Source organism: Strix uralensis, chromosome 2 (assembly GCF_047716275.1).
Source record: "Strix uralensis isolate ZFMK-TIS-50842 chromosome 2, bStrUra1, whole genome shotgun sequence".
Taxonomy (NCBI): domain Eukaryota; kingdom Metazoa; phylum Chordata; class Aves; order Strigiformes; family Strigidae; genus Strix; species Strix uralensis.
Window position 1 is genome coordinate 63,731,013 of NC_133973.1, and position 26,004 is coordinate 63,757,016.

Below are 26,004 nucleotides of genomic sequence, written 5' to 3' on the forward strand. Positions count from 1 at the left end.
ACTAGTTTTTCCTTGCTAAAGAAAAGCTATAACAAAATTTTATGGCCACAGACTATAGAGGAAATAATTGGCAGCACTAAATTGCGTATTACAACACCAGAGATGGAAGACTGCAGGTACAAAGTGATTCTGTCATTTCCTTCCAACATCCACAAGAAAATCCACAAATCCTCTCAGCAGGGCTCTTGGAGTCCATTAGCTTAACAGAATTATAGCATAATAGGGGTAGAAAGGACCATGTTGTCATTCACCTTATCTATTAAAAATTGGAATCAAGCCACTGGCCTGCATAGTTGAATCACATCAGAAAATGTCAAACACACTCAAGACTCAAAAACACCTGAGAACTCCAGAAAATATTTCAACTTTCTACATTAAAAGCAAAAGTGGGGGCATTCATGAGCAATCTAATCCTTCTCCCTGCTTTTAGCAGGTAACCCATTTGGCAGGCTTAGCATGACATGCAAAGATATGGGAAACTGATCAAATGGCATTGTTTTCTTGAGGAGCAAGACAGTAATTGCCTCTTCTTGGAAATTCATTCTCTTTTTCCTTCACAGAGGAGGAAATAGACAACTGTTTACATGTAATGGCTTGAAATGTAATGACTAACACTATCCATGGAGAAACTAGCCATGAAGAAAAAAGAAAGGGAAGAAAAGGGAAGAAAAGGGAAGAAAAAGGAAGAAAAGGGAAGAAAAGGGAAGAAAAGGGAAGAAAAGGGAAGAAAAGGGAGAAAAGGGAGAAGAGAGAGGAGAGGCAAGACAAGGTGAGGTGAGGGAACGACAAGCCAGAGACAGCATCTTTACCACACAATTGTCCTCTAGAGAAAACAAAACCCCCAAAACATCATCATATTTACTTCAGAGGCTTTCTAAAAATACACACAATTTTTGAGAGGAAAAAATGGGTTCAGGAAAATTCAGATGAAGAGAAAAATAACACTGATCTGCTGAGAATCTGTTGAGAGAATGAGCAGAAAAGAAGCAGTATTTCATACTGTATTTCAGGTCCTGCTTTTAAGCTATGGATTGGATGTCTGTTCTGGTTATCCAAAGGAAAACACAGAGCCAAACAATCGTATCTTGGATAGAAAGTTTGTTTGTTACACTCAAGCTTTTGTTTCTACATGAGCAAGCATTATTGGCAAATATTAGAATCAAGAATTCATTGATTTAAATAGATTTCAGCAAGATGCATACTATAGAAAATAAAAGATTGCATCTGTAGACTGACAGATTTTGACCATTCATGGGAATGACATTAAAAATTACAGGCTGATTTCACAATGCACTAGTTTTAAATCAGTGAGTGAGTGGGGAGTTAATTTACTTGCCCAAAAGCTATAAAGCCTGGCTTCCAACAACTGCATTCTCCTAACATGATGTAGAACTTACCATATGTCATGTCTTCAAGTAAATTAAACTGAACCTCCACCTAAGCCTTTATCTTCTTTATTCAAGGAGTGCTCCTTGCTTAACTATATCAGAATATTTAGGGGGAAAGAAATATTTCTGTTAACCTTTCCCCCTGCCCCCTGTAACAGCATTTCATAAATTATATGGAAATAGATTATGGGGTATTATTTGGACAGTATTAGACTGTCTCCTTCAAAATATGAGCTGGGTTACTTTCCTCATCCAGTTTTCTGATCACTGTGAATTACTCATACTACATCTTTTTGGTAAATATAGGTTATGTTCCTTTGTCTCTGAGTATCTGCAACAATCACTTAAGAGGGGCACAAAGTATTCATGGAAATGACTGCAGAGTAGGAAAAAAAAAAAAAACAAACCAACCTAATTACCAAACACTAATTACACAGTTTGTAGTAGCATTCAGCAGTAAACTTGCGATTTCAAGTCCTGTCTCTTTTCCAGGCAGGACAAAAAACCTGATCTACATTCTCCTACATTCCAGCTGAAAAGCCTCTAATTATTTCTTAGCTCACTGTATTTCTACTTTGAGTTCAAGAAATCCTCCTGACTCCTGAGTAGAAAACTGCTCTTTTAAAGGTTATTAGAAACTCACAGGTTTTAAATGAAAAATGCCAGTTTACAGTTTATTTTAAAACAACCAACAAAAGCAATTCTCATCAACCAGCTCCCAGCACTCAGATGCCCTTCTGCCCAAGAACAGGCTGCCATGCTTCTTTCAGGCTCATCTTCTTTTGACCATAGCAGTGTCCAAGGGAGTTTCAGATAACTGTGTTTTGTGAAATTTATTTGTTTGTTTTAAACTAGCCCTGAAACAGGTGTAGTCAAACAACATGCAGGCAATCCATCCTTTGAAAACATTTTGTCGGGTAATGTGTATGTGGATTCTGTGTAAAAACCCCTGAATTTCCAACAGAAAGTGAGATCCCCAGCCATTTCCAACACCTCCTCTATGCAGATACAAAAAAAAAAAAAAAAAAAAAAAAGCAGCTATGTGGTAAAACTAAGATTAATTCAAGTATTTCACCAAAGACAGAACTACACCTGCATGTGATGCAGTACCAGTGATGGATGCCTTTTAAGTCTCAAAGTTACTTTCACTGGCCACCCCAGAAATCCAAGACTGAGCTATTAAAGAAATCAAAACACTTTCTTTAAACAGCAACAGGATTATAAACCTTACCTAAATCATACCTCATTTCAGAAGAATTTATACCTCTCAGCTGCAAAATAGAAGATGGTAAAATAAGGACAACATAAAGTGATGTTCAGTTGTGTATAGAAGCAACATCAACTGGAAGCCCCTGTTTTATGGTTCTCCTAGGAGAGCCCATGAAGTTTGTAGCTGATGCAAATTTATAGTAAGAAAACAGGCACTTAAGGATAGAGACAAACATAAGGAATGTCCAGAATGTCATGAAGGTTATTTCCATCCACTTAGTTTCAGTATGTACCAAGAATTATATGTCAAGTTGCCAAGAAATATGTCAAGTATGTTAACACACACTAAACTTCCTAGATGTTTGCTCAAAAAAGGTGTTTCTGTAAAGTCTCCTCATAATCTCTGCCTCTGAGACTGAGAGTAAGTCAAAAGTTCACGGAACTTTTTGGTGCTTGAAACAAGGTTTTCTTGTTTTTTTCATAGTATTTTCTATTAGGTAATATGTAATGCCATAGGATTTACATTCAACACTCATCAGCTCAGTATCTATTGTACTGCTGCATATCAGGCCACAGAGTGTCAAACTAGGTAAGTAAAGAACATCCAACTAATAGCTGTTTTGAGAAGTTTGCTATACATGTGTTGTGTCACATCCTGCCAAATTTTCTTTGGCAGAAGCAGGATCCAGTTCTACTGGAGCAACCTCAAGACCCTCCTGTTGTCTCCCTACAAACACCTGCTGGTACTGCAATAGCAACAAAAAGAAATCTCCTTTAATGAACAAAGAGTCTCAAACCAGAGAAGCTTTGTGTACGCTGAAGGAGGAAATATTTTTGCAGAAACATGGTAGATTATCAAGAAATGCAGGACTGTATTATCATGCTTAAGTGCAAGTGAGAAAGAAAACAACCATAACTTTGACTTTTCAATCCCCAAAAGTCTTCAAATGTAACTTTTGTGAATGCTTTCCTAGTTTTTTACACACAAAATAACCTATTACATGCCACCATATCATAATTTCTGTAGATAGAGTTCAAAATATTAGCTCCATCACAGTGAGCTCTGTTTGAGCTAAAAGACCATCTTAGTTCCCAATAACTATAAACCATTACTTGCCAACCCCTTCAAGAACCAGGAGAGTTTGCCACTGGGTTTCACAAAGGTTTAATGTTAAGAATGGTAAGGAATTTTGGGGCTACACCTGTACAGTTCTTTCAGATTAAGCATATCCAGGCCTAAGCCTAGATCATGCAGTTATCTTTCCAGCTGTACACTGGCCTTCCCTGCACACTCACTCCACCTTCAGAGTGACTCAGTTGGCTACCCAGATAAGGCAAAATAGATGGACACTAGTTCATAGCTGATAGCTGTCCCCATAGACAATATGAATATAACAATCAAGATGCTTATATCCAAACTTGCACATAGCTATGAAAAGGAATGGCCTTGAAATCCCTCTTAGATTTTAGAGGAACATGAGGGCTCTTCAAATAAATTTTCCTATTCATTCTCTCTGTCATGCCCCTTGTCTTTTCATCCTGCTCTTTCTTTTCACCTCCAATCCTGATTTCTCCATAGTCCAGCTCTTCAGTCACTCCTATTCATTTATGTTCTTCAACACACCTATGTCTCAGTCCATTCTTCTCACATTTATTTCATGCACTGCACCACCTGACACTACCTCTAGCCCCTTGTCCATTGCAATCAGGTAAATCCCTCCTCTATGTTCCTGTAGCACAGCAAGGTCACTAAGAGCACAGAATACTGTTCCTTCACATCAGCTGCAGTAGTTCAAATGTAAGGTCTCCAGAAAATCTGGCACACACTCACACTGAGACATATGCAACACAGGTGGAATCAGAGATTTAAGCTGCTAAAATAGTTTTTGCTCTGCAGGGCATGTGCAAACAGACTTGCAGGCAGATTTTCACGGTGACAACAGAAGGCATCTCTGACATATAGGAAATGCACCATTCTCTCTCTCTCCTCCCCCAAGCCTTAAAATTTAATGTCCTTTCTAACTACCATGAGGTAGTAAGGTTTGGGAAGAGGTAGAGGGTCACTCACTTTTGAATGTGAAAAAAAATGCTTTTTCCTAGTTCTGTTTCAGAAATAGTCAAATGTCGGAACTGCTTTTGGCAAATAAAAGTTTTGTGATGGACATCTGCTGTTGAAAAGTTTACCCCAGATCTTTACAATACTCAGCTGAAAACCAGTATTTATAATGAAAAGTATTATGTAGATGTTCAGTTAAATTATAACATCAACCTCAAGTACTTATACCCTTATTTCACAATTTTTATTGTAATTTTATAATCCAGGATAGTTTCGTAGGAACAAATTACTAGGTAAGGTTAAAAATTATCTACAGTTTTCTAAGTAAAACTGACTCTGTCCTGCATCTCATCTTGGAAAATACTCAGTTAAAACAACTAGAGATCTAGCCCATGGAAGAGTTTCAGATTCTGAATTACAATGGAAGCTGAGCCTTGTAAAGTTCGATTAAACACAAAAATAATGAAAGAGCACTTTCTAATCCAGTTCCTGACTTTGGTTGCTGTGTGATACTCGGCATAAATCTGGTCACTTATTTAGGAGCTGACAGATTTTTGGCATGTCCCTCACTTTTGTTTAATTACGGTTTTGATTTGCTTGTTATTTTATTCAGAGTTTTACAAAGACCCTTGTAACTCTAGACCTGTGGAGAGTTTAAAATTTGAGAGATGCTAATCTGTTATCCTCTTTATAGGTACAGGCTAAGATATATCAGCAACAGGGAATAAAACCAGCATTTCCAGGCACATGAGACTTAGGAAAGTACAGAGTTTTTTCTGTGTGAGAAGTAAATTGATGTTTACATCTTTCCTACTAAATAAGCTTACCTTCTCAATCTGTTAATACAGTTTTACTTGCACAATGCCAGCAAATGTAACTGCCAGCACAGGTACTTCTGTAGCTAACAGTTGTACCCAGTTGCTGATTCTCCAAGAACAGTGGGCTTTATGAATGAAATGTTTTTACTCCATACTCTCGCTTTTCTGGTGAGGTGTTTTGAAAGAAGTCACAGTCCAAAACATTGCTATGCCAGCAAAAGTTTCATGCATAAATCTGGGCTAAACCAAAGAACAAGCACAAGTTGATCATTCAATGCATCAGCTATCATTGTTCCCATTAGCTAGAACATTCACATAATATTAGTTTAGCAAGACTCTTTGGAAATCCAAAGGAAACTCCTAAATATTTCTTTCAGTCTGCCTCTTTGCAGTTGGCTAATCTAGCTGTGCCACAATCTGTCTAAAGCTTTGTATGCTGGTCCAGTTAGGCAGCTCCCAAAATATAGGTCCAATTTTATCTTTTTAAGACGTTCTCCTAGGCTTCCTACATTTGTTTTCACTTTCCTCTTCTTTATATCATTCTTATAGTACCATCCAGATGGCAAAGAAATGCTCAGCCGTATTTACATAAATACAGTTTCAGACACCAGAGAACACATTGCAGGGAAAATAATGAAGATAAACTTAAAAGCTTTCAGGTGGGTTCAATCAGACAATCTTGCAGTCTATTTTTTCTTTTTTTTTAATACAGTCTACAAAAGAATGATATAATAGATTCTAGTATTATGCAAAAAAAATTCCTAATACTTAACCTTTTAATCTGGAAACAATGAAAATTACTTATGAAAAAAGAAATATGAAAGCAGCAGTCGATGGACTAGCACAGATTGACACATTTCCATTTATGTTGATGCAGTCAGCCATTTATGTCAGGTGAGAACCTGGGCCCCCTGCAGAATTCAGACCACAACATTAGGCACCAGGCAGATCCTTCGCAGCTGTACACATCACCTGTTTATTTGGCCCCATGGAGCACAGAAGAAATTTCCCAATTTAGTAGTGTTTCACTTTGCACTCTCACAATAGTGCAGATTAAAAGAAAAGGCAGTAAGGATCCAATATGTTCTACTATCAAAATGAACTTTGGGTTATTTTGGATCTTATTATTAGCTTCTCAGTGTGAAATATTTTAGGAGAACATGGCTCAAATTTATGCCTGGCGTAGTTCCATTCACTTCCCGAGAGATTAATTTAGTTCTTTTATTGTTTATGCTGTTTCACACAGTGCACATAGGTATAAGCATAAGTCAGGAACAGAGACAAAAATCATTGACTGCATTTACCTAGATCCCTATGTATGCCCTAATTGCATCACAAGCAAAAATGATTGCATGAGCTGAATTTATCCAAAATTGTTAGTCTGATTTCAAACCAGCATCGAGAGGAGAGGCAAGCCCACATTATTCTGACCAAACAATATAGCTTGATAGCTCATCTCAGTGTCTAATGAAGTAACGTTTGCATAATGCATGAAGTCCAATTTAGGAAAATTGAAACTGCTTTGCCTTAAAGATGGCCAGATGTTTAGTGAGCATGTGATCAAGTGACAATTTCACCCAGAGAAATTAAGACCAAGACTGAGACAGATAAGTAATACAGGAGGAAATTTTTCATTTCCATTTGCAGTGGGGAAGACCAGCCAACAGCTTGTTGATCTCAATTCTTTAATCACTAAAAGCAATAAAACTAAGTGAACAACATTATTAGACAAAAAGATGTTTTATTACAATATAATAATCTCTATAAATCGAAGGAATAAGGTCATACCTTTCTACAGTTCACAATTTTGATTGCCTTGTAATTCAACCTCAATCTACAGGCCCTGTAGGTAACAAAAAACCCATACTGTGCACGTTGCAGTAAATATACCTAGGGAAATATCCACCTGAAAAGCCATTTGAAAGCACATAACTATCAGAGTCTGATATATGGAGTGTGTGTAAGCAGATGACAGTTATTTCTTTGTCTCAGTTAGTCGACACACTTTACATGAACTATCAGCCAAAGCTCACTATCCCTTGAGTCCACTAGCTACTGTTTCCAAGAATGATTTTGAGAGGCAAGGTCTGAAAACAGAGGTAATTTATTCTTACTGGGTAAACAATACAGCTGGAAAAAATGACAAAATCTTGGGCACACATGCCCTTTTTCTGATCTGAAAGAGACATCACAAACTTCAAGCCTGTTGAGGTGAATAAGTTATGGGTGAAAATAAGTTACATTCATCAACGGACAATCAAGGTAAAGGTTAGTATATACAATGGATTCAGGAGAAGGTGCAGCAGACAGGAAAGGTGACAAGTAGTTACCACTTGCAGAGGTTACCAGGAGCACAATTTGTACAGAGACATAAAATGCATGCTACTATTGAGTTTACGCTTTTCCATATTCAACACAATCATGAAATTTAGTTTCCAGGCCTCTTCTTTTGAAGGTTTTAGTAATCTTTCTCGAGGATAAGGACCAGGAGGTCTGAAATAGCATGGCTGTCTTATGAAATGTTTTCAAAATAGTAGCCAACCACTTTTGTCTTTCCTCCCCTGTTGCAGTTCACTGTGATGCATCATATTTGCTCTGTTTCTCCCATACAGTCTTCACAGAAACTTTTGGCTTCATAGAATAGTATTAATACAGAAGCAGATTACATGACAGTGTAATCATCACTGTGCCTGTGTCAAACATGATGAAGTGTCTGCAAGACTAAGGGTTTCTCCATTTTTTCAATTCTTTATAACAGCTGGCCTAATTTCCTTCCTTCAAACTTTGCTTTTTTAAATCTCAAATCACAACAGGGACAACAACCCTATTATTAAAACCTATTTTTTTAAGACCAGAATTCCTATGGAAGAATACTTACAGAAAGTGCCAAGAATTACACCGATTTCTTCTAAATTTCTAATCCCACCTAAATCAAGTATTCACGATCTATGCAAGGAAAATATCAGTGGAGCTCAGACAGATATAAGTATTTAACAGCCATTAACATTTATGGTAAGTTAGGCACTGTAAGAAAGATCTTGACACCTTCATACCTTTGTGAACATGGCCCTAAATTTGTCAAGTCATATGTATGAGATTTACAACAGGTTACTATAGCTATAGGTATTTAATACCTCCCATGACTAAGTTCCTTAAGCACTTCTGAAAATTCTGTTCTCCTTGCAAAATATGCCAAAGCAAGTCAGAGAAAGCAAGCATCAGTTATCCCTGCTCCTAAATCTCCCAAGGAATGCAGTTTACTAGATAAGCTCCAAGCACATGCAGCTAGCCTTGAGGCAACCACAAAAAAAAAAAAGTCAGAAAGGAAGGTAGCAGTTTCTTTGGTTTAAGAATCTCACAACAGCCCTGAATATTTAATCTCCTAGACCTCTGAACAGTTTCCTTATCTTTACCATTTAAAACTTAAAAAAACAGTAAAATTACTATATAAAGATTAAAATGTTTGTTGCTATTTTTAATAGAGTGACTCTACTTCACTGTAATACCTGAGATGTTTAAATAAAACAGATCCAAAACTCTATGGTCAAAATTATCTGCTTCTATGTAGTATGCAAAAAGCTAGTAATAGTTACAAAAACATCTTCTCACCAAATTTCTTCAGCATTCGAGGGCTGCAGATGTCATTTGTGGAAGTAGGAAAAAAGGCACAAGTTCCTGGAGGAAATAGTAGTTTTGAGGGTAGAAAACAGCTTGTCAACACAGTATGTAGCAGAAACACCTGCGTCTTTAAAGTCTAACAAAAACCAGAAGCACAAGACGACAGAGGTGGAGGGAGCTTTGAGGAAGAAACCTACAAAAACATATAAAGAACCTAGAATATCACTACTTTTGACCACAAAAAAGTTCCTTTTCCAGATCAAGAAAGTAATAAATGAAGACTACAGTGATTTAAAAGGAGAAAAGTGTATGATGTTAACAAAAGCATGGAGGTGTTAGGATACAGATAAATCACTGCAGTCTGTAGACTTTTTTTAATTGCAGAAACCAAGCATTTATTTTATTCTTCAGTTCTGTGTAGCGACTCAGCAGAAATACCTTGTCTGTACCAGAAAAAGCATGTCTGAGAGTCCTTAAGAGCCAAGGGACACCATGTTCACTAAAAAAGCTTGAAGGGAAATGAAATACAATTCTCTAAACCTTATTTTTCAGCAGTGAGACAATAAAGGAAATTATGTCCAATTACACTGATGACAAGCTCTCATTTGGAAAAAAATTAAGGTATGTAGGCTCTTTTGGGTTTTATTCACTGTAAGAATGATGTGAAAAAATGAAGGGCATTTCTCTGATATTTAAATGACACTGATGAATAGTATTCATTCTTTACCAACCAAAAAATCTTACAGAAACATGAAGACTCTTCTGTGACCTGATTAGGGATTATATGGGGTCACACTGTGTTCGGATGTTCCTTCTTAACTACCAGCACATGTATAATGCCACTGAAATCACTCTATGAATGCTGTGATTGCTGGGTCTGAATTCCCAAAACTTTATGCTATGAAATTTTGCAACAAATTGTCATTAGGACTGCTCTATTATTTACAGAACCAATCAGCAACAGCCATTTGCTTCTTGGGTAAATCTATTACTGAAAGAAGTAAGGAAGACCAAACTCTGAAAACCATGGTTTAGATTATATCAGTATCATACAGGAATCCAACAAACAGGTCAACACAAAAGTAATTACTCTTTCATGGAGCAATAATGGAAAGCTCAAGCTCTAAAACAAAGTTGATAAACACCTGACCACTCAAAAACTAAATTGATTTAGGCAAAGAGACCCTTGATTTACCCTAAAGTAATTCGATGTCCTTTGCAGCAATTTAGCCATAGCTTTTCTAAATTAACTTTCCCAAATGTTGGCAATAAAGAGAAGCTATGTAGCACTGGATAGACAAAGGCAACTGTTACTTTCTAAAGGAACTGTAACAGTGCGTACACTTACTCTAAAGCCTAGGACTTGCAGGTCCAAGAAACAGTTATTGAAGTGGGAGAAATCAAGCATAAGAACTGGCAACAAGGCGGAAAGTAGTTTCTTTCCATACTTTGTACAAAGGTCAATTCATTCACTCAAAGATGAGGTATCTGTTAGCTACTGTAACACTGTCCAGTTATGGAAAAAGCATTCAGTCCAGCCGCTCTTCAGATCTTTTTTAAATGCCCATTACTGAGCAGATGAGACATTTCATTCTCCTGTATTACTGAAAGTAAATTGTTCATTTGTTATACATCTTTTGAGTCAACACTAAGGCTAAGTCATCCATATTTGACAATCTGTTTGAACTCTGATAAGACAGACCAGCAGACAGAAGATCAGTCCATTACCAGAGACTTGTGACAAACAGTATCAGTTCTCCAAGAAGCAAAATGGATTTCCTGTCAATATAGTAAATTATAGCAATAAGCATTTTACTGTTACACATCAGAGTACACAAGCTTCATTACAGAAAAATGAACATTGTGCTAGTCCATCCCATAGCACCTCAAACAAGGGCAGCCTAAGGCCAAGCGTCTATCAGCTAGGTCATATATTGATTACACAAAGTGGTGCTCTAGAGGAGACTAAAAGTAGAAGCTGCCGAGGTGATACATGAAAAAAATCAACCCAAGCTCATTTTTTCCCTCCAGCTTCCTCCTTTACACACTGTTTCACTTTTGAGATTATATTAGCCTCTCACCAACTCCATGGTGGAACAGATATCATAAATAGACCAAAGTTTCAGCTTATTACTCTACCCCCCAGAAACATTTTCATAGCAAAGCACTGACTGTCAGATCTTGAAGGAACAAGAATGTGTCTGTATGTGAGGTGATTTTGATTTATAAGCAAAAATCCATGCAGCTTAAAAATTTCTATAATTCAGACCTTTTTTATCATGAGTGATCCAAACTTAATGAGAGTATATAAATATGCTCTACAAACAAGAACAGTAACTTGATCATAATCTAGCAAAAAAGTGTATGATTAGTACCTTAGTCCTTATAAATGAACAGACCCACTCAAACTAAAATTTAATTCAGGACTTAAGTGTTGTCTTAGGTCACAAAGCAAAAAAAAAGTTTATAAGATTTGCAGGGAAAAATACAAACATCCTGAGGCATTCCATTATTTCAGAGATGATCTGAACTCAGCAACTGGAAAAATCACCCCTCAGAAATGACAGAAACCACCTCCCTGCACAACTGGTTTACAGGTAGATTAGGTAAAACAATGAGAAATAGTCAGAAAAAAACCACTCAAGTTGACAACGAACAACAGGATGTCAGGCTTGTGCTCAAATAGCGCCTTGAATTATCTTTGAGAATTAAGCCTGTAAAGAAAATATTTGGGGCTAAACAGTGGGGTGAAAACCAGATGAAATCTGGATTTAAATTAGTTTTGCCTTATTATGGAAAGATTCTATAGGTTAGGTTTCTATAATTGCAGATGTTCCAATAATAGTTTTAACTATCAAGTAAATAGAGAGTAAAAATATGCAAGAAATTCAGACTTAATTATAAGCTCTGAATAATATTTCAGACAAGTCTCTGCATCAACACTGTTCTTTTAAATACCTATCATGTCTAGTGGAGAGGCAAAATGAGCATGTGAAGACTTCGAAAAGGAAATTCAAAGAAGTCTATCAATACATTAAGAGGGGGGAAAAAAAAAGTAAAGATTGCTTTTATTCTATAACACTTAACTGAACAAAAGGGAAATACATCATCCATAAAGATATATGACATAGCCTAGAGAAAGAACAAAAGAATGAAGTGATGAAACACAAAAGAAACACTCTATGAATTACCTTTTCAGATTACCTGAGAATAAAGAGATGAGCATATATCCAGCAGATAACCAATTAATAGTTTTATGAACGGGTAAGTACAGTTTATAAGCTTATTTCTCACACTGTCTCTTCAACATACTTTCTGTACAGCTGCATTAAAATGAGATTCCAGTTGCTAAAACCATATAGGTGTCAAATTCTTCCTTCACCAGCAACGTGTGCTGCAGCCTCAGATTCCTGTAGCTACTCAGTTAAGACTGCTAGTGTGTACACACAAACACACAGCCTTCAATGCTATTGAGATTTAATAGTCTATGTAATCTCAGTGTGTTTACATTTCTGTCTCACAAAACTACTTCCAGGGGATTCTTTTTTTCCCATCAGTTACATCTGATTCCCACTTTGCATTTTGTCATGTCCTCTCCTTTTTCTGTTTTTTTCATACACAAGCCAGTACTGCTTCTCTGTAGAAAACCAGGCTACAGTAAGCCACATTAAGATCCAAGTTTTATAAAGCGACTTATAAACCTTTGCTGTTGTTGACAAGAACTGGGTTGTTGACAAAAATTGGAGCATGGATTTTAATACAAAAGCATATGCTTCCTGGACATAATTTTAAATGGGAAGTGTTAAAAAAAAGACATTAAGATATGAAAACTGAGTGATCTGAAATTCATACACCTGTTTTACAATATAAAGTGTGGGGAAAAAAACAAGATTACGGATGAATTTTCAGATTTGAAAAACTCACTTAGAAGATCTCTAACAGCAGTGGAAGCATGTTCATTATATTTACAGGTATAACAAAGTTTTTAAATACAGAAAAGATTAAAATAAAACTTTGTGATTGATATGAATTGCATCCTACAAGTCAAGATCTCTAATGACATTGTAACATGCAGTGGTAAGTTGCAAATTCTGTAACTTACTTTATGAAGAGATGAAAACAAAGACAAAGGGATATAATATGCACACAGGAAGATTTAATTTGGCTCAGAACATCCATGTGTTATTTACTTTTAAATCAACCAGTTTATGTTTCTTTTAAATCAGTCCGAGCTCACATCCTATTCTGATTTTGACAAAGGATAGGCATCAAGATATTTACACAATAGATGGCTTTCATCTGTTAAAAAAAGTCACCCTAAAATTTTTGAATGGGCATTCAAACATCTCAGAGTTTTAAATTTCAAAATACTCTTGTCTAGTATCAATAATTTCTGTAATTTCATAACATCATGCCATAGCTCAAAATGCTGAAATTACTTTCTTCTTCAAAGCCACTGCCACTTGAGCCTACCTCCTAGTATCACTCAGTTTATTATTCAGCCTGCTTTTACTTCTTTATTCTTACACAATTCCTATTTCTTGCTACTTAACATTAGCTTTTTTTAGACCATGCCTCAAAGAAATCTTCCATGTCACAGTCAAAGGAAGAGTCACCACTGTCTACCCAGAAAACAAGTTTCTATTATCATCAAAAAGATGTTATAATAGTGAGTCTCTAATAGAAGAGCATACCTTCTCACAATTACTCCTGTTTTTTTCTGGAAATCTTGAGCTTATAAATACATATTTTTGAAAGCAACTAGGAAGTTAATCACTGGTAAGTGATTACCTTTAGGGTAAGTGGCATAAACCCTCTGCAAACTGTCTGAAATGCAGGGTCAGCCATATATTCCAGTGAATTACTCCATCTTTGTCACAGAGAACATTACCTTTCCCTTGACTGCAAGCCTTTTTGAAGGGATCTCTAACATTTCTTCCCCTTGTGGCACTTCCAACCTCAGACTAAGAGGATTTATTTCTCCTCAGTGCCACAAGTATTCACATACAATTCATCTGAGTTTATCTTTGCTGTAGGTAGGTGCCTGGTAGCAACTGTCTTTTTCCTGACTGTTAAAGAATAAGTGAGATATTAATATTCATACTCAAGTCTAATCATAATTACAACAAAGTTATTGACATCTGAAAAGCTTTGCTTTACAAAATTGGCCTGAACATTCAACTGAACACCCATTGAACAGATAACTTAAAGAAAGTTATTTTACTTCCTAGGTTTCACCCACAGGATGAAAAGCGCTGATGAAAACTGATAAGAAAATACCACTGCAGAGTTTGATCTCTAAAGAAGCTCCACATGATTTTCCTTCAGAAGTGCTGCAGATTAAGAAAAAAGTGATAGAGCTAAGGGCTAAGTTTGGAAGTACACAGCAGGGAAGTCCTCCTTGTACATGTTGATGATCTCACTCTTGAAATAGAAGAGATGGAAATCAATGTAATCATCTTTCTTTTTGCTCAATCAACTACCATCTTGCCGAGTTGCCTTGACAGAATAGCTCAACTTTTAATAATAATTTAGGGGAGAAAAGCTAAAAGTTCCTGTCCTGCTGAGAAATATAGCATATGTAAATTCTGGCAAGCATACTTTTTTTTTCCTCCCAGAATACACGCACATTCTTCTCCCTCTGAGAGTTCAGTTATATGACAGGAATCAGACTGAAGATGGTCTTTTCCTTCCTCTTCCTCTGCCACAGGTAATTTCCAGCTACTGTTTCTGTTTGGTTGTTTGTATACCCATGCTCCACCAGTTCACAGGCTACATGAAAAACTGCTTACTTAAATTTTTTTTATTTATTATTATTTTTAATTCCAAAAAGTGTTTGGCTTTTTTTCCAGTAGACCATCACAGAGCTACTGCATACTGTAGCCAAACAGCTGAAATATCACAAATGGGGGCAAAAGTAGCAGCTCGATCAGTTCTGCCACTGAAGAGACAAGTTATCATACAGCACTATAGCTTGTAGGTTTGTGAGGACTTCCCATCTTCATTGTAAATTTGAGACTGCAAGCTCATTTCTGATCTCTCATGAAATTTTGGACAAACTGCAAAGTAACAGAGCAGAAACAGAGCTTTCAGACAAAAGTTTGCTACATTTGAATGCCTAATCTCCTATATGGATAATCAGGTTTGAGAACACAAGTAAAACTCAGAAGTGTGTAGCTAGTTCAGATTCAGTTTCAGTGGGATATACTGTCCGCATGCATATCTGAAACTAGGTCCATTTCTGTTCAAAAGTTTAACTATAACTTTAAGCGGACTTGAGTCCTTAAAACTTCAGGTACCTATATTTATATTTTATCATTGTTTTATTTATCATTCTGCCCTTACAGATTATACTTAGGTTTTTTCTGCTGCAACCAAGAAATATCTCTATGCCATACACTCATTAACTATCCTAAGATGACTGTCTACTACCAAAGAGATACAGCATGCAATTTTTAAATTGATACCTTGGTGCATCTTTCCACCTTGGTGCCATAAGTTAGCCTTAACTAAAAGTTAAGGGATAAGTAAACTAGTCATGTTTTGAATGTGCTATAATAATCTTCCAAGAACCACTGGTTCCTTCTATTATTATTTTTTCCTTCTTCCTATGTGAAGCAGTTCTGATCAAATGCTTTCTTAATATTATTCCACATACATTTCCAGCACCCCAAAATGCTACTTACAAGCTCATTCAGAGGGGCAGAGAGCAAAAACATTTTGAAAAGTAAGCATCCTCATGATTGTCCCCATTGTTTTTGAACAGAGTACCCATTCCTAGTGTATACATAAATGTAAGCCAGAGGACTGTAAGCAGAACAGATCTTCTCATAAATTACTCCATGGACGTCATTTTGGTATGCAGACAGGGAAGGGCAAGATAATTAGCTATTTATTAGTTCAAGAATAGAGCAGGTACTCCCATTGCTTGACATTGAGTGTTTCACGTGAAATATGACCAATACATTTCACACTTTTTGAATATGTGGCCAAGTTGTTCCCAGCACATAATTTGTTCTGTCTTTACTTTTCAGATTTTCCATTGCCAGGGTGGCATAGGAGTCTCTGACCATCCAGTATTTGACACGCTGCAATAATTTACATTCTGACATATACATAGGCAAAACCAAAAAATCAGCCTGCATGACTACCTTTCAAATTCAGGAGCTGTTGTTCCAAAAATACAAAACATACATGCAGTGCATTTATTAGAGTCTTATATGACCATTGTACACAGAAGCCTTTGAATGTCATTGTGAACAAGAGAAAGTCATTTCTTTGAAGAGGTTAGTATAAGAGCTTTAAGTAAATTAAGATATTAACAGGTCCTCTGTTTCCAAGTTGTATTAAGAAAAAATTCAGCATAGTTTACAGAGGAATACTGTGTTGAATTCAAACTTGCAGTTGCACAAGCAGTCACAGTAACCCATACCTCCATAACTACATAAACATCCAGCTTGCTTTCTAAATGTGAATGTGCTGCTGCAGAACTGAGGAATGTCCTGGAGTCAAGAAGACCACAACAAGTGATCAACTGTTATGTTTTGCTAGGTTCACTATTGTCACACTATCACACAGACTCTCAGTTTCTCTTGCCTTTACACATGCAGTACAGCTACATATAACTTCTTCAAAATTATACTTTAAGGCTAAAGATTGTTGATAACTCTGTGAAAGAAAAGTAACCACTGAAGAGATGATGAATTTCAAACAAATATACTGGTAGTACATGATGACTCTCATTAACTCCACATTATGAAGCTCCGTATATTTGACTGACTCTTGAAACATTAATTCAATAATTTTCTTGGCAATATCTTTGCTTCATACTGATTTTTTCCTAAGATGACTATTTTACCATTCAAGATCTACCAGCATTTTTTGGTAGACAACACAGAGCATAATATTACTTTTAGGTTTGTTCTTCTCTTGAAGATATACAGAAGAGTCATCTGAAAAACAGAGCTATAGCTGAAAACAGAACTAAATCAACAGTCAGAACAACTTATCCCCAGTGGTATTTATTGTCTTTTTCAAAAGCTAGTATTGATGCCAAGACCAGCAGTCCAGATAAAAATCTTTGTTAGTAACTCACTTACCATATTTATTGATGATACAGGACCAATGCTGTTGACATAAATGTCAACATCAATAACTGTTGGTTTTACTGTGGAGGAAAAAAAAAATCATTTAATATTATTTTGCAGAAAACTTAAGTAATCACTTTAAATATTTTCTTCCCCAATAACTGTAAGGTCTAACCTTCAGATAGAACTACTGAGAAACATGGATTATGTCTTTTTCAGGAAGACAAGGTTCTTTTCCTCCTACCCAACAAAATTGCCATAAATTACATGCCTGTATCACTTTATTGTCACGATCCCCATTTATCTCAGCAGCAGTTTGTTAAAGAAACTTTCAGTGCTAACCACAGTGCCTCAAAGACAAAACCTAAAATGATTGACATGAAACTAGAAATCATACAGCATATCACTTTTTCCCATTGCCTCAACATGCAGGTCCTTTAGCATGTTTCTGCCACACCAAAAAATCTTTCCAGATTTTTTCATCTCATCAGCCCTGAAATCATCCTAACTTAGAGTAAAATCACTATGAAATCCATTTAGCTAAACCTAAGCAACTCTTCTCCTTTCAATTTAGACTCATTCCCTTCAGCCCACATTGCCTTTGCACTCATTCATCCAAAGGTTTTTGAATTTGAATTGGTTTGGCCAATGCAAGTTTCTCACAAGATCTTCCATGTTTTCAGACTTCCAGGATTTAATAGGCCAGGACAAGCTCTGGACTCCTTTATTTAGCTGAGGACACTAGGATTTATCTTCCTTTTAGCATCTTTGGTATCAGTGTACCTGCTGAACAGTATTCAGATAGCTCTTACTGATGGTGTAGCCTAACTCTAAAATAATGCCACTCTTACACTGAAAGGCACGTTGTTTTTTTCACTTATGCTGCCCTCCTCCTGATGCCACAGGGTATACATTAACCTCTAAATTGAGATCTAAATTGGTGTTTTACTTTCTCCAGAGTTAGCTGATCCAAAACTAAATAAGTATAAATCTTGCTCTAACCTGCATAGTCAGAATTGATGCAAACTTGGCCCTAGTAGGCCAACAGCTTCTGTTAGACATCTCCCTTTCCCATAGAGGCACCTTCCCTTCTCCATGCTCTTCAAAAATCTCCAGAGAGCAATTCAAACCACTGAAGTTTGGGAACTATGTTGAACTTTGGACTTTTTTGCATCAATGCCCAAGTCCCCTAGAATGAGGAAATGCAGGTACATCACCCACTCAACTCAAAGAGCTTCCCTTGGGGAAACTACCGAGCGGAGAAGTGAGGAAGAGTTAAATACCACAGTTCTGTGGGAAACTTATCTCAGGTGGATAACAGTTAATTTATCTAAAGCTTAAAAAGCCATCCGGCACAAGCTGAAGATAGACAGGAATCTTCACATGTAGAGATTAATAATTTTTGCCCACAAAATTTCAGACTAACAATAAGATGTCAAGGAGTTTTAAAGTACCTGAAAAGTTAGACGGCTCTGAGAAAACAAGCAGGCTGGCTTGTCTTGTAAGACTTTGGTATGTCCATATCATTAGGAAGACTAGATCTAATGTTGCAAAACCAGACATTAAAGTGGGTACAAATAGTGGTTAAAGACGATAAACATTCTCTCTAATTCATTAAGTACCACACACTTCTTTGACTGCATATGGTCAGAACATCCAGGATTATTTAAGGTCATGGTTTCAAATTGTCTGAAGTACTGGCTTATAAACTTGGATCTTCCCTTCAGCAAAAGAAAATCTGAACTCAGCTGAACAAGCACAACTGATTCATGCAACTCTAATTGTACCCAGTTAATAACTAAATAGGAGTCTAGCAGCTTCTGGTAATGAGACCTGCCTCAAAATGCAGTAATAAATGCCATTACATAGGAATTGTTAATAGCAGGGAACTACAGCTAGTTCTTTTACCAAGCTAGTATACATGGAATAAAGGCCTCTGATCTTTTTAAGGCTTATTCACATATCTAGCTGGAAGTTCAAAACTAAGAAGTTCTGGTGAACATTAATGGGACTAGACTTAGTGATGTAAATTGGCAGGCAATTGAATCTTGGCAAGATCAGGGGCAAAGTTCAGGACCAGAACACAGTGCTTGGAATCCATTTTTCTTTAATCATTGCAGTTAAGTATATAAATAGATTATGAGATGATAATTTCTCCGCAGTGTGCTGGGCCAAATTCTCTTCTGGTACAAAAAAATGAAGCACTGCTTGTTAATGCTAAAGGGAATTTGGTCATACTCACAGAAAAGGTCTAATCTTGAAACAGAAGAAAACTAAGCAGCAGCCACTTCTTATGTCAAATTAAATCAGCATCCAGCCTCAGACATTCCCAATGAAATTCAAATTAAAAATAATTTTAAAAGAAATACAGGTAGGCTATTGTATCACTACAACAACAAAAAAGACTGAAAGTTCCTTTGAATGATATATTGTTTTCCTAGGCAGAGGCAGAAAATAGAATTGTAATACGATTGGATGGCAAATATCCGTTAAGGTTTTGAAAGGATAGAAGAGTATAGGTCTTGTTGCACATGGTTTCTCATGGATATAAACAGATATAAACTGGGAGAACCATCAGATATAAATTTTAGGTTTGTTATCATAGGATATAATTAAAAATACCAACCATAATAAGGTAAAGATTTTAAGATTATTTCATCCAAAATGCATTATGAAAAATAAAAGAACTGAGTTTTAAAGTTATCATGTCTTATTAGAAAGAACTCACCCTCTACTAGTCTTCAAAATAATCTGAGTTTCATGGAAAGACATAACTAATTACATTACAAATTATTTCAACGTCTGCTCAGTTTTTCTGTATACTACAGGTATTTGTGAACACTCAGTTCATGGGCTGATTTAAGCCATGCATGGAGTAGCTGAGCTAAAGATGGACCCTTTTTTCTTGCACTAAAGAAAGTCCTCACAGTCTTGTTGATTGAACAACAGAAGTATTAATACCTCACTAAAAGTTGGCAATAAGATTACAAATGGATACTCAGCTCCAGTACCATTTTGATATCAGCATCAGCCCAAAACAGTTCTAAAGAGCTGTTAGAAACTTAGCAAAATTACTGGCAGAACCATGTGTATATCACATACAGGAGAGCACTTAGAAGTTGTTAACAAATGTATCAATCTTCTCAAAGTTCTTTGAAATATTCTTTAATATATAACTTTCCCTAAAAGATAATGTAAGCACATCCAAGTAACTGCAGTGTTATGCTGCTACAGGGTGCTACCTAAAGCTAGTTAACTGCTTATCGCAATCATTTAATCTTCAAACATGTTCATTTTAATCGAGGAGATTTACCAAGCCAATCAAAATATCTGCAAACAAAACTAAGGTCATGCCAATATTTAGCTAATAGTCCCCATCTGATCCAAATGCCGTGGCTTTGAGACAGGCAGAGTGTTTATATTCCAGTCAGACTATCACATTGCAAAGACACATCCGAGTGAAATTTGTCTCCAAACTTTAGACAGTTCAAAAAATGCCTAGCCACAGGAGTTGTGAGTTCAACACTGCCTGCAAAGCTCACTTAAGAAGCCAAGTGAACATTTAGACAGTTGTGTAAAGCTAGATCAGGTATGTCCGAACAACAAAACGTAGAAACAGCTAGAATAATGCCCTGATCACAAATACCCATGCAGGCCAACTACAGGATTGGTGTAGTCCTACTTTATAGATTTACACTGGTGAAATAAACAGTACATGAGCTTGAACCCCATTAAAATCCATGAATACTCTTGGACATATGCAAGCTGATCATGTGTGTAAAGAACTTAACAGATAAATCAGAAGAATTTTAAAAATACTTTTGAGGAAATGAACAAAGGTATTGTTATACAATTTCACAAGTCATATACAGAAAAAATTTGCAATAAGTTCCTGCCATTTTATTATGTTTACTTAGTACTCTAAATTGCCCTGTCCTTTTAAAATATCTCTTAATTTTTGATAGATCTCTGCTATACAGAATTGATGATTATTTCATGAATGAAATCACTTTGTATAATTCCTACAGAAAGTGTCCTCCACAGCTGAAGTCTGTCCAAATAGCATTTATGTTCCTGCACAAATCATAAATATTTAGAATTATTTTTTAAAGTTTAATGTTTAGAAATATTTTTATTGGAAGCTCATTTAAACATGAGTAGAACTAGCTGAGCTCTCATAAATTTTAAAATAAAATTAAAATTAATTTTTTTTGAGAGTTACCCTTTCTCACATTGTTCAAGCAACTCCCAAGTCTAAATTATTGTGGTTTTACACAAAACAGCAGTGGTAAAAATGTTATGGATCAATATTCGTATATTTATGGAAGCAAAGCAATTAGCACTAGATTTTTAGAAGGCACACAACCATCTAACAAACACAATGTGAGCTCTGTTCCAGAAATCCACAGCCACTTAAACTCTGCCTAAGTTCCACAAGACTTCAGAACACAAAAGACTAACAAGATTGACTCTACAGTAGTAAGATACTTTTTAAAACTACTCTATAATGATATTTTACATTATCTCATTAGCACATAAATTGCTGTTTTTAAATTAGGATAAAGCTGTAATAAATCATTACAGTTACCGATAACTGTAGTAGTAGTCACTATAGTGTTAATATTTACTTTGTGTTAGTGATGATGACTATTAATATTTTCCTACATGACCTTATAGGTGACATCTAATTACCTGTTTGTTCCTGAAAAACAAATGCTTATGCTAACAAGTCACTTCTCAGGGATAATTGTGGTCAGCTAAAACTTTTATATTTTAGGACAAATTACCACATTTGAAGAAAGACATAGTAACAGGAAGTGGTTGACTCACCATCCATGGAGATATTTAAATGACATGTAGATGTGGCATTTAGGGACATGGTTAGTGGTGGACTTGGCAGTGTTAGGTTTACAGTTGGACTCAATGATCTTAAAGGTCTTTTCCAACCTAAATGATTGTATGATTCTATGCTACGATTCTACAAGGGTATCAGTGAGGAAAATAAAAAAGACTCATTCTTCCTGAATATAAGAGAATGGCCTTGAACAACAGATAGAGGTCAACACCCTCCACTTGCTACAGCCAGAGAAACTCTAACAGAACTGTCATCCCTATGTTGTAGGATCAAACTACCAAAATGGGACTGCAAATGAAAATCAAAAGGATAATCAAAAATTTGGTGCAGAGTTGAAAGAAAGTTTGGATGACAGCAATACCAGGGTGAGAACTCTTCTGAACAGGATGTTTTATTCACATGCCAGGTTTTGTTGCCATTGTGTCCAGGAGAATGACAGTGTGCACATAAACGGACTTCCTCGTTTAACTGCAAATCACATTTATTCTTCATATCCTACCATCACCATCAATCAACCTTCAGCACTTTGATTTTCATTTACCTTTCCCTAATGCACAAGTTCTAATTTTTCCAGTATTATGCTGTTTGGGAATGAAAACTGTAGATCTTAATAGTTAGGCTGGTTTATGATCAATCCCTAAAGTTTCCAATTTTGTTTTATTTATATTCACAGGATGGGGGGAGTTCCTATGTGATATCATAAGGCTGAACAATAATAGAATTTGTTCCTGCAAAGTCAAGCAAACTAGCAACCAAGGTCTGGATGAACAATAGCAGTCTTAAGAAAACCAAACAATTGCAAAAAGGAGCAACAATATTTTAAAATATTATGTGCAGAAAGTTTTCCTTGTTTAAAGATGACAGACTAATTTATTAGTTTGTGCCACAACCTCAGAATGGCAACTATACTACTGTGCATCTGCCCAATTTACAAATATCTGCTCAGAACCCTCTTTAATAAAAAAAAAAAAAGACTTCTAAATACATTTCTACACTTGGATGAGCCAGCATAGTCTAGGTAATCACAGAAGGAAGGAGAGAGAAGAATTATGTTATCAATACCTCAGACTTTTCCAGACTCTTACCTAACTTTCAATCCGTGGCATCCCAAAAGCCTGTATGCTATACTCCCAACTTCCTCTCATACTTCTTAGGTGAAGTTACGGAAAAGAAAAGAAAATAAGAACTAGCAGCTGTTACATATAGCTTTGGGTCTGACAGCTGAGATGAAGAGTTTGGCAAACATTAACTGTCAACCAAACTTTCCTACCTACAATGCCACTCAAGAAAAACATTGAGTTTGAGTTTGTATCAAGCCATTTTAGCAAGTAATCACTGTCAGGAAATAAAACTCTAAATAAGAGTTATCTGTGTAAATGAATTATTTACATTCACAAAGGTTGTGTTGTAAGGGACCTTGCTGTTAAGTACTCGGGTAAAAGGCCTCTCTCTCCAACACAAAACCATTACATCTTTGTCAACCAACAGACTACACGAAAGACGTAAGTATTGCAAAGATACAAGTGGCTCATTAGAAGTGAGACAAAAGAGCAGTTTTATCTGCAAAGAACTGTATTTCTTGGGTTAAATTATGAGATTAGTTTTATAAAAACAAAGTGTTTGCATACTGACATTTTTCTTTATATTGAAGTACTGTAAGCTTGAAATTAAAGTGTTGCTTTCCAGCATTTGATTGAAATTAGGTGTTCTCAGAAAATGAAACAAAAAAGAATAAAAAATCAAACCTGTTAAATAATTGAAAAATAACACCACTTTTTTTTTTTTTTTTAAGCAGAAACATTAAATTGGAGGGCTTTAGGGTCACTGCATTGGAATAAAATTTCACTATGATTTCTTTTAGTATGACACATTAAGAGTTTTACCTGAGAGAAGGATGAGTAAAAAGTAGGGTGTTTCCCCTGACAGTTGAGAAGCTGTGAACCAAACCAGGTCAGAAACCAAAGTCAGAAATTCCCCTTTACTCAGCTTCATGGTTAAGAAATTTAAAGAGCAGAACATAGGCATGAAAAAGTTCACTATCAAAAGCCTATCCTAATCAGAAATGTTCCCATGCTCTATTTTGAAAGAGTCTATGTTTGATGCACTATACTGGCACCAGACAAAGATTAGGTTCAACCAACCTATTTATTTATGTCATGTTTTAAAACTCAGACATGGATCCCAGTTTTCAAAATCTAACGCTAGGACTTTGGAGTGTCCATAGAGTAGTTTACCCCTCACTTATTAGTCTTGCCATTGATATTTTAGAAATGTTCATGGCAAAGTCTGCAGAAGAAAGCATCAATTACTGAATATGCTAGAGAATTAGAAGTCCTGCAGACAATCTAGAAATCTCTTCTATCCTCCCAGCTAGAACAGGGGTTGTTCTTGTTTGTATCGAGTAGCAACGTTTTCCTCAGGAATATTCCTCTTCTCACATAGGTGTGCTTACACATAATGCATGGGAGATACCTGGCACTAAAACAGTCTTTGTATTTACTGTCTTACTCATGGAAATGGGACAGTTAATGGATTTCCAGTTTGGTGGCTGAATCAGAACAAAAATTTTCTGAAATAAAGACAACCCACTTTACATTCCCAAAAACAGAAGGAGGGAAGTATCAACGACAACAATTAAAAGATTTCTGATATTTTTTCTTATGATCTTTTTCAGCTCCTAAGCTCTCGCTATATTCAGGCTTGTTTCCTAACTGAGTCTTAATCACAGTACTCCTCATCCTCACCAATGGGTTATTTGAGTTTCTTCTTCCATATAAACCTAAATTAGACTAATCTCCATAATCATCTGCAGAACCCAATACTGCAGAATTTGGATCCAGGAGTACGGCTTTCCCCTCCTGAGTGCTGCCATAATACACACAGAATTCATTCCCTCTCTCCTTCCAGTGGGTAGTACCTTTACACACTGGTTAAGTCTCCGGGTACAACTGTCTATAATCAATCCCTAAGTGACAGCTGTCTCTTTCACTGCTTCCTGTTACAAGATGTCTGATACTATCTCTCATAGACTAACACAAAAAAAGACTTACAGAAGAAAGTAGTCATTTGGCCTCGCATGACAGTTTACAGCTTTCTCTGCGCTATGATCTGAGAAATATTTTGATCTGTGAGGCAATAAGCGATCCTCTGTCACCACATATGGGGAAACCTTGCTGGAATTAATTTAGAGTATCAGGTGTGGCAATCAGCAGTTAGCAAAAATAACGACAGCCACAGTGGTAGTAGCCTGTGGTGCACTTCAGGGTTGATTTCTGTGTGGCTTCTAAGGCAGGTCTGACAGAAGAAAGGTTGTGATACAGCTTCAGAACTCAAGTTTTTCATTAGGATTGTGCTTGAAAATGCACATCTCCTTTAAAAAGTAACAGAATAAAAGTTGCGCCCACTCAACCAACAGATCTGCTCCCTGCATACACTGAGAAACTGCTTAAATTAGTTACAGAGAGAGCTTTAACTGCTTAGAAAGAGAATTACTGTTAAACCCTGCCGAGCCAGTACAGTAAAACATGCCAGACAGAACTTACTCTTCTATGTTTGCCAACACAAACGAGCCCACCTATTTCTACCAGCTACACTTGTACAAACCTACTCAAGGTACTGAGAGTTGCACAGCTGTTTGTGAGACTGCTCTTATCTTCAGAAATTTGCCTAATGGTTCTAAAGATATGTGAGGAGCAAAGAGAAACAGCTGGACTCTCAGTATGGCTAGAACTGTCAGAGTCAGAAGGTATACAGGCGTTAAATTAGGAGGTGTATGTACGTGTGTGTATACACTTTCATACTTCAAATTGAACTTATTTGGGCTTATAAATACACAATAAATACAGGGGACAACTAGAGGCTGTACAAATACTAGAGGATCCGAGAGGAATCTTGTTACTGCAGTATAATCAAAAAGGAGGGAAAAGCAGGCATTAGTGGTGAAAGCACCTCAGAACACAAGCTGACGAAGCTT

The 26,004-nt window shown here is 36.3% G+C and overlaps 1 protein-coding gene across 1 annotated transcript in view; it reads right to left on the bottom strand.

Annotated features, from left to right (window-relative positions):
• Positions 1–26,004, bottom strand: part of GABRG3 (gamma-aminobutyric acid type A receptor subunit gamma3) — a 332,704-nt gene that overhangs the window by 297,073 nt on the left and 9,627 nt on the right. The window contains exon 3 of the mRNA XM_074860953.1: positions 17,189–17,256. Within this exon, the coding sequence (XP_074717054.1) occupies positions 17,189–17,256 (68 nt within the window). The remainder of the gene's footprint in view (positions 1–17,188; positions 17,257–26,004) is intronic.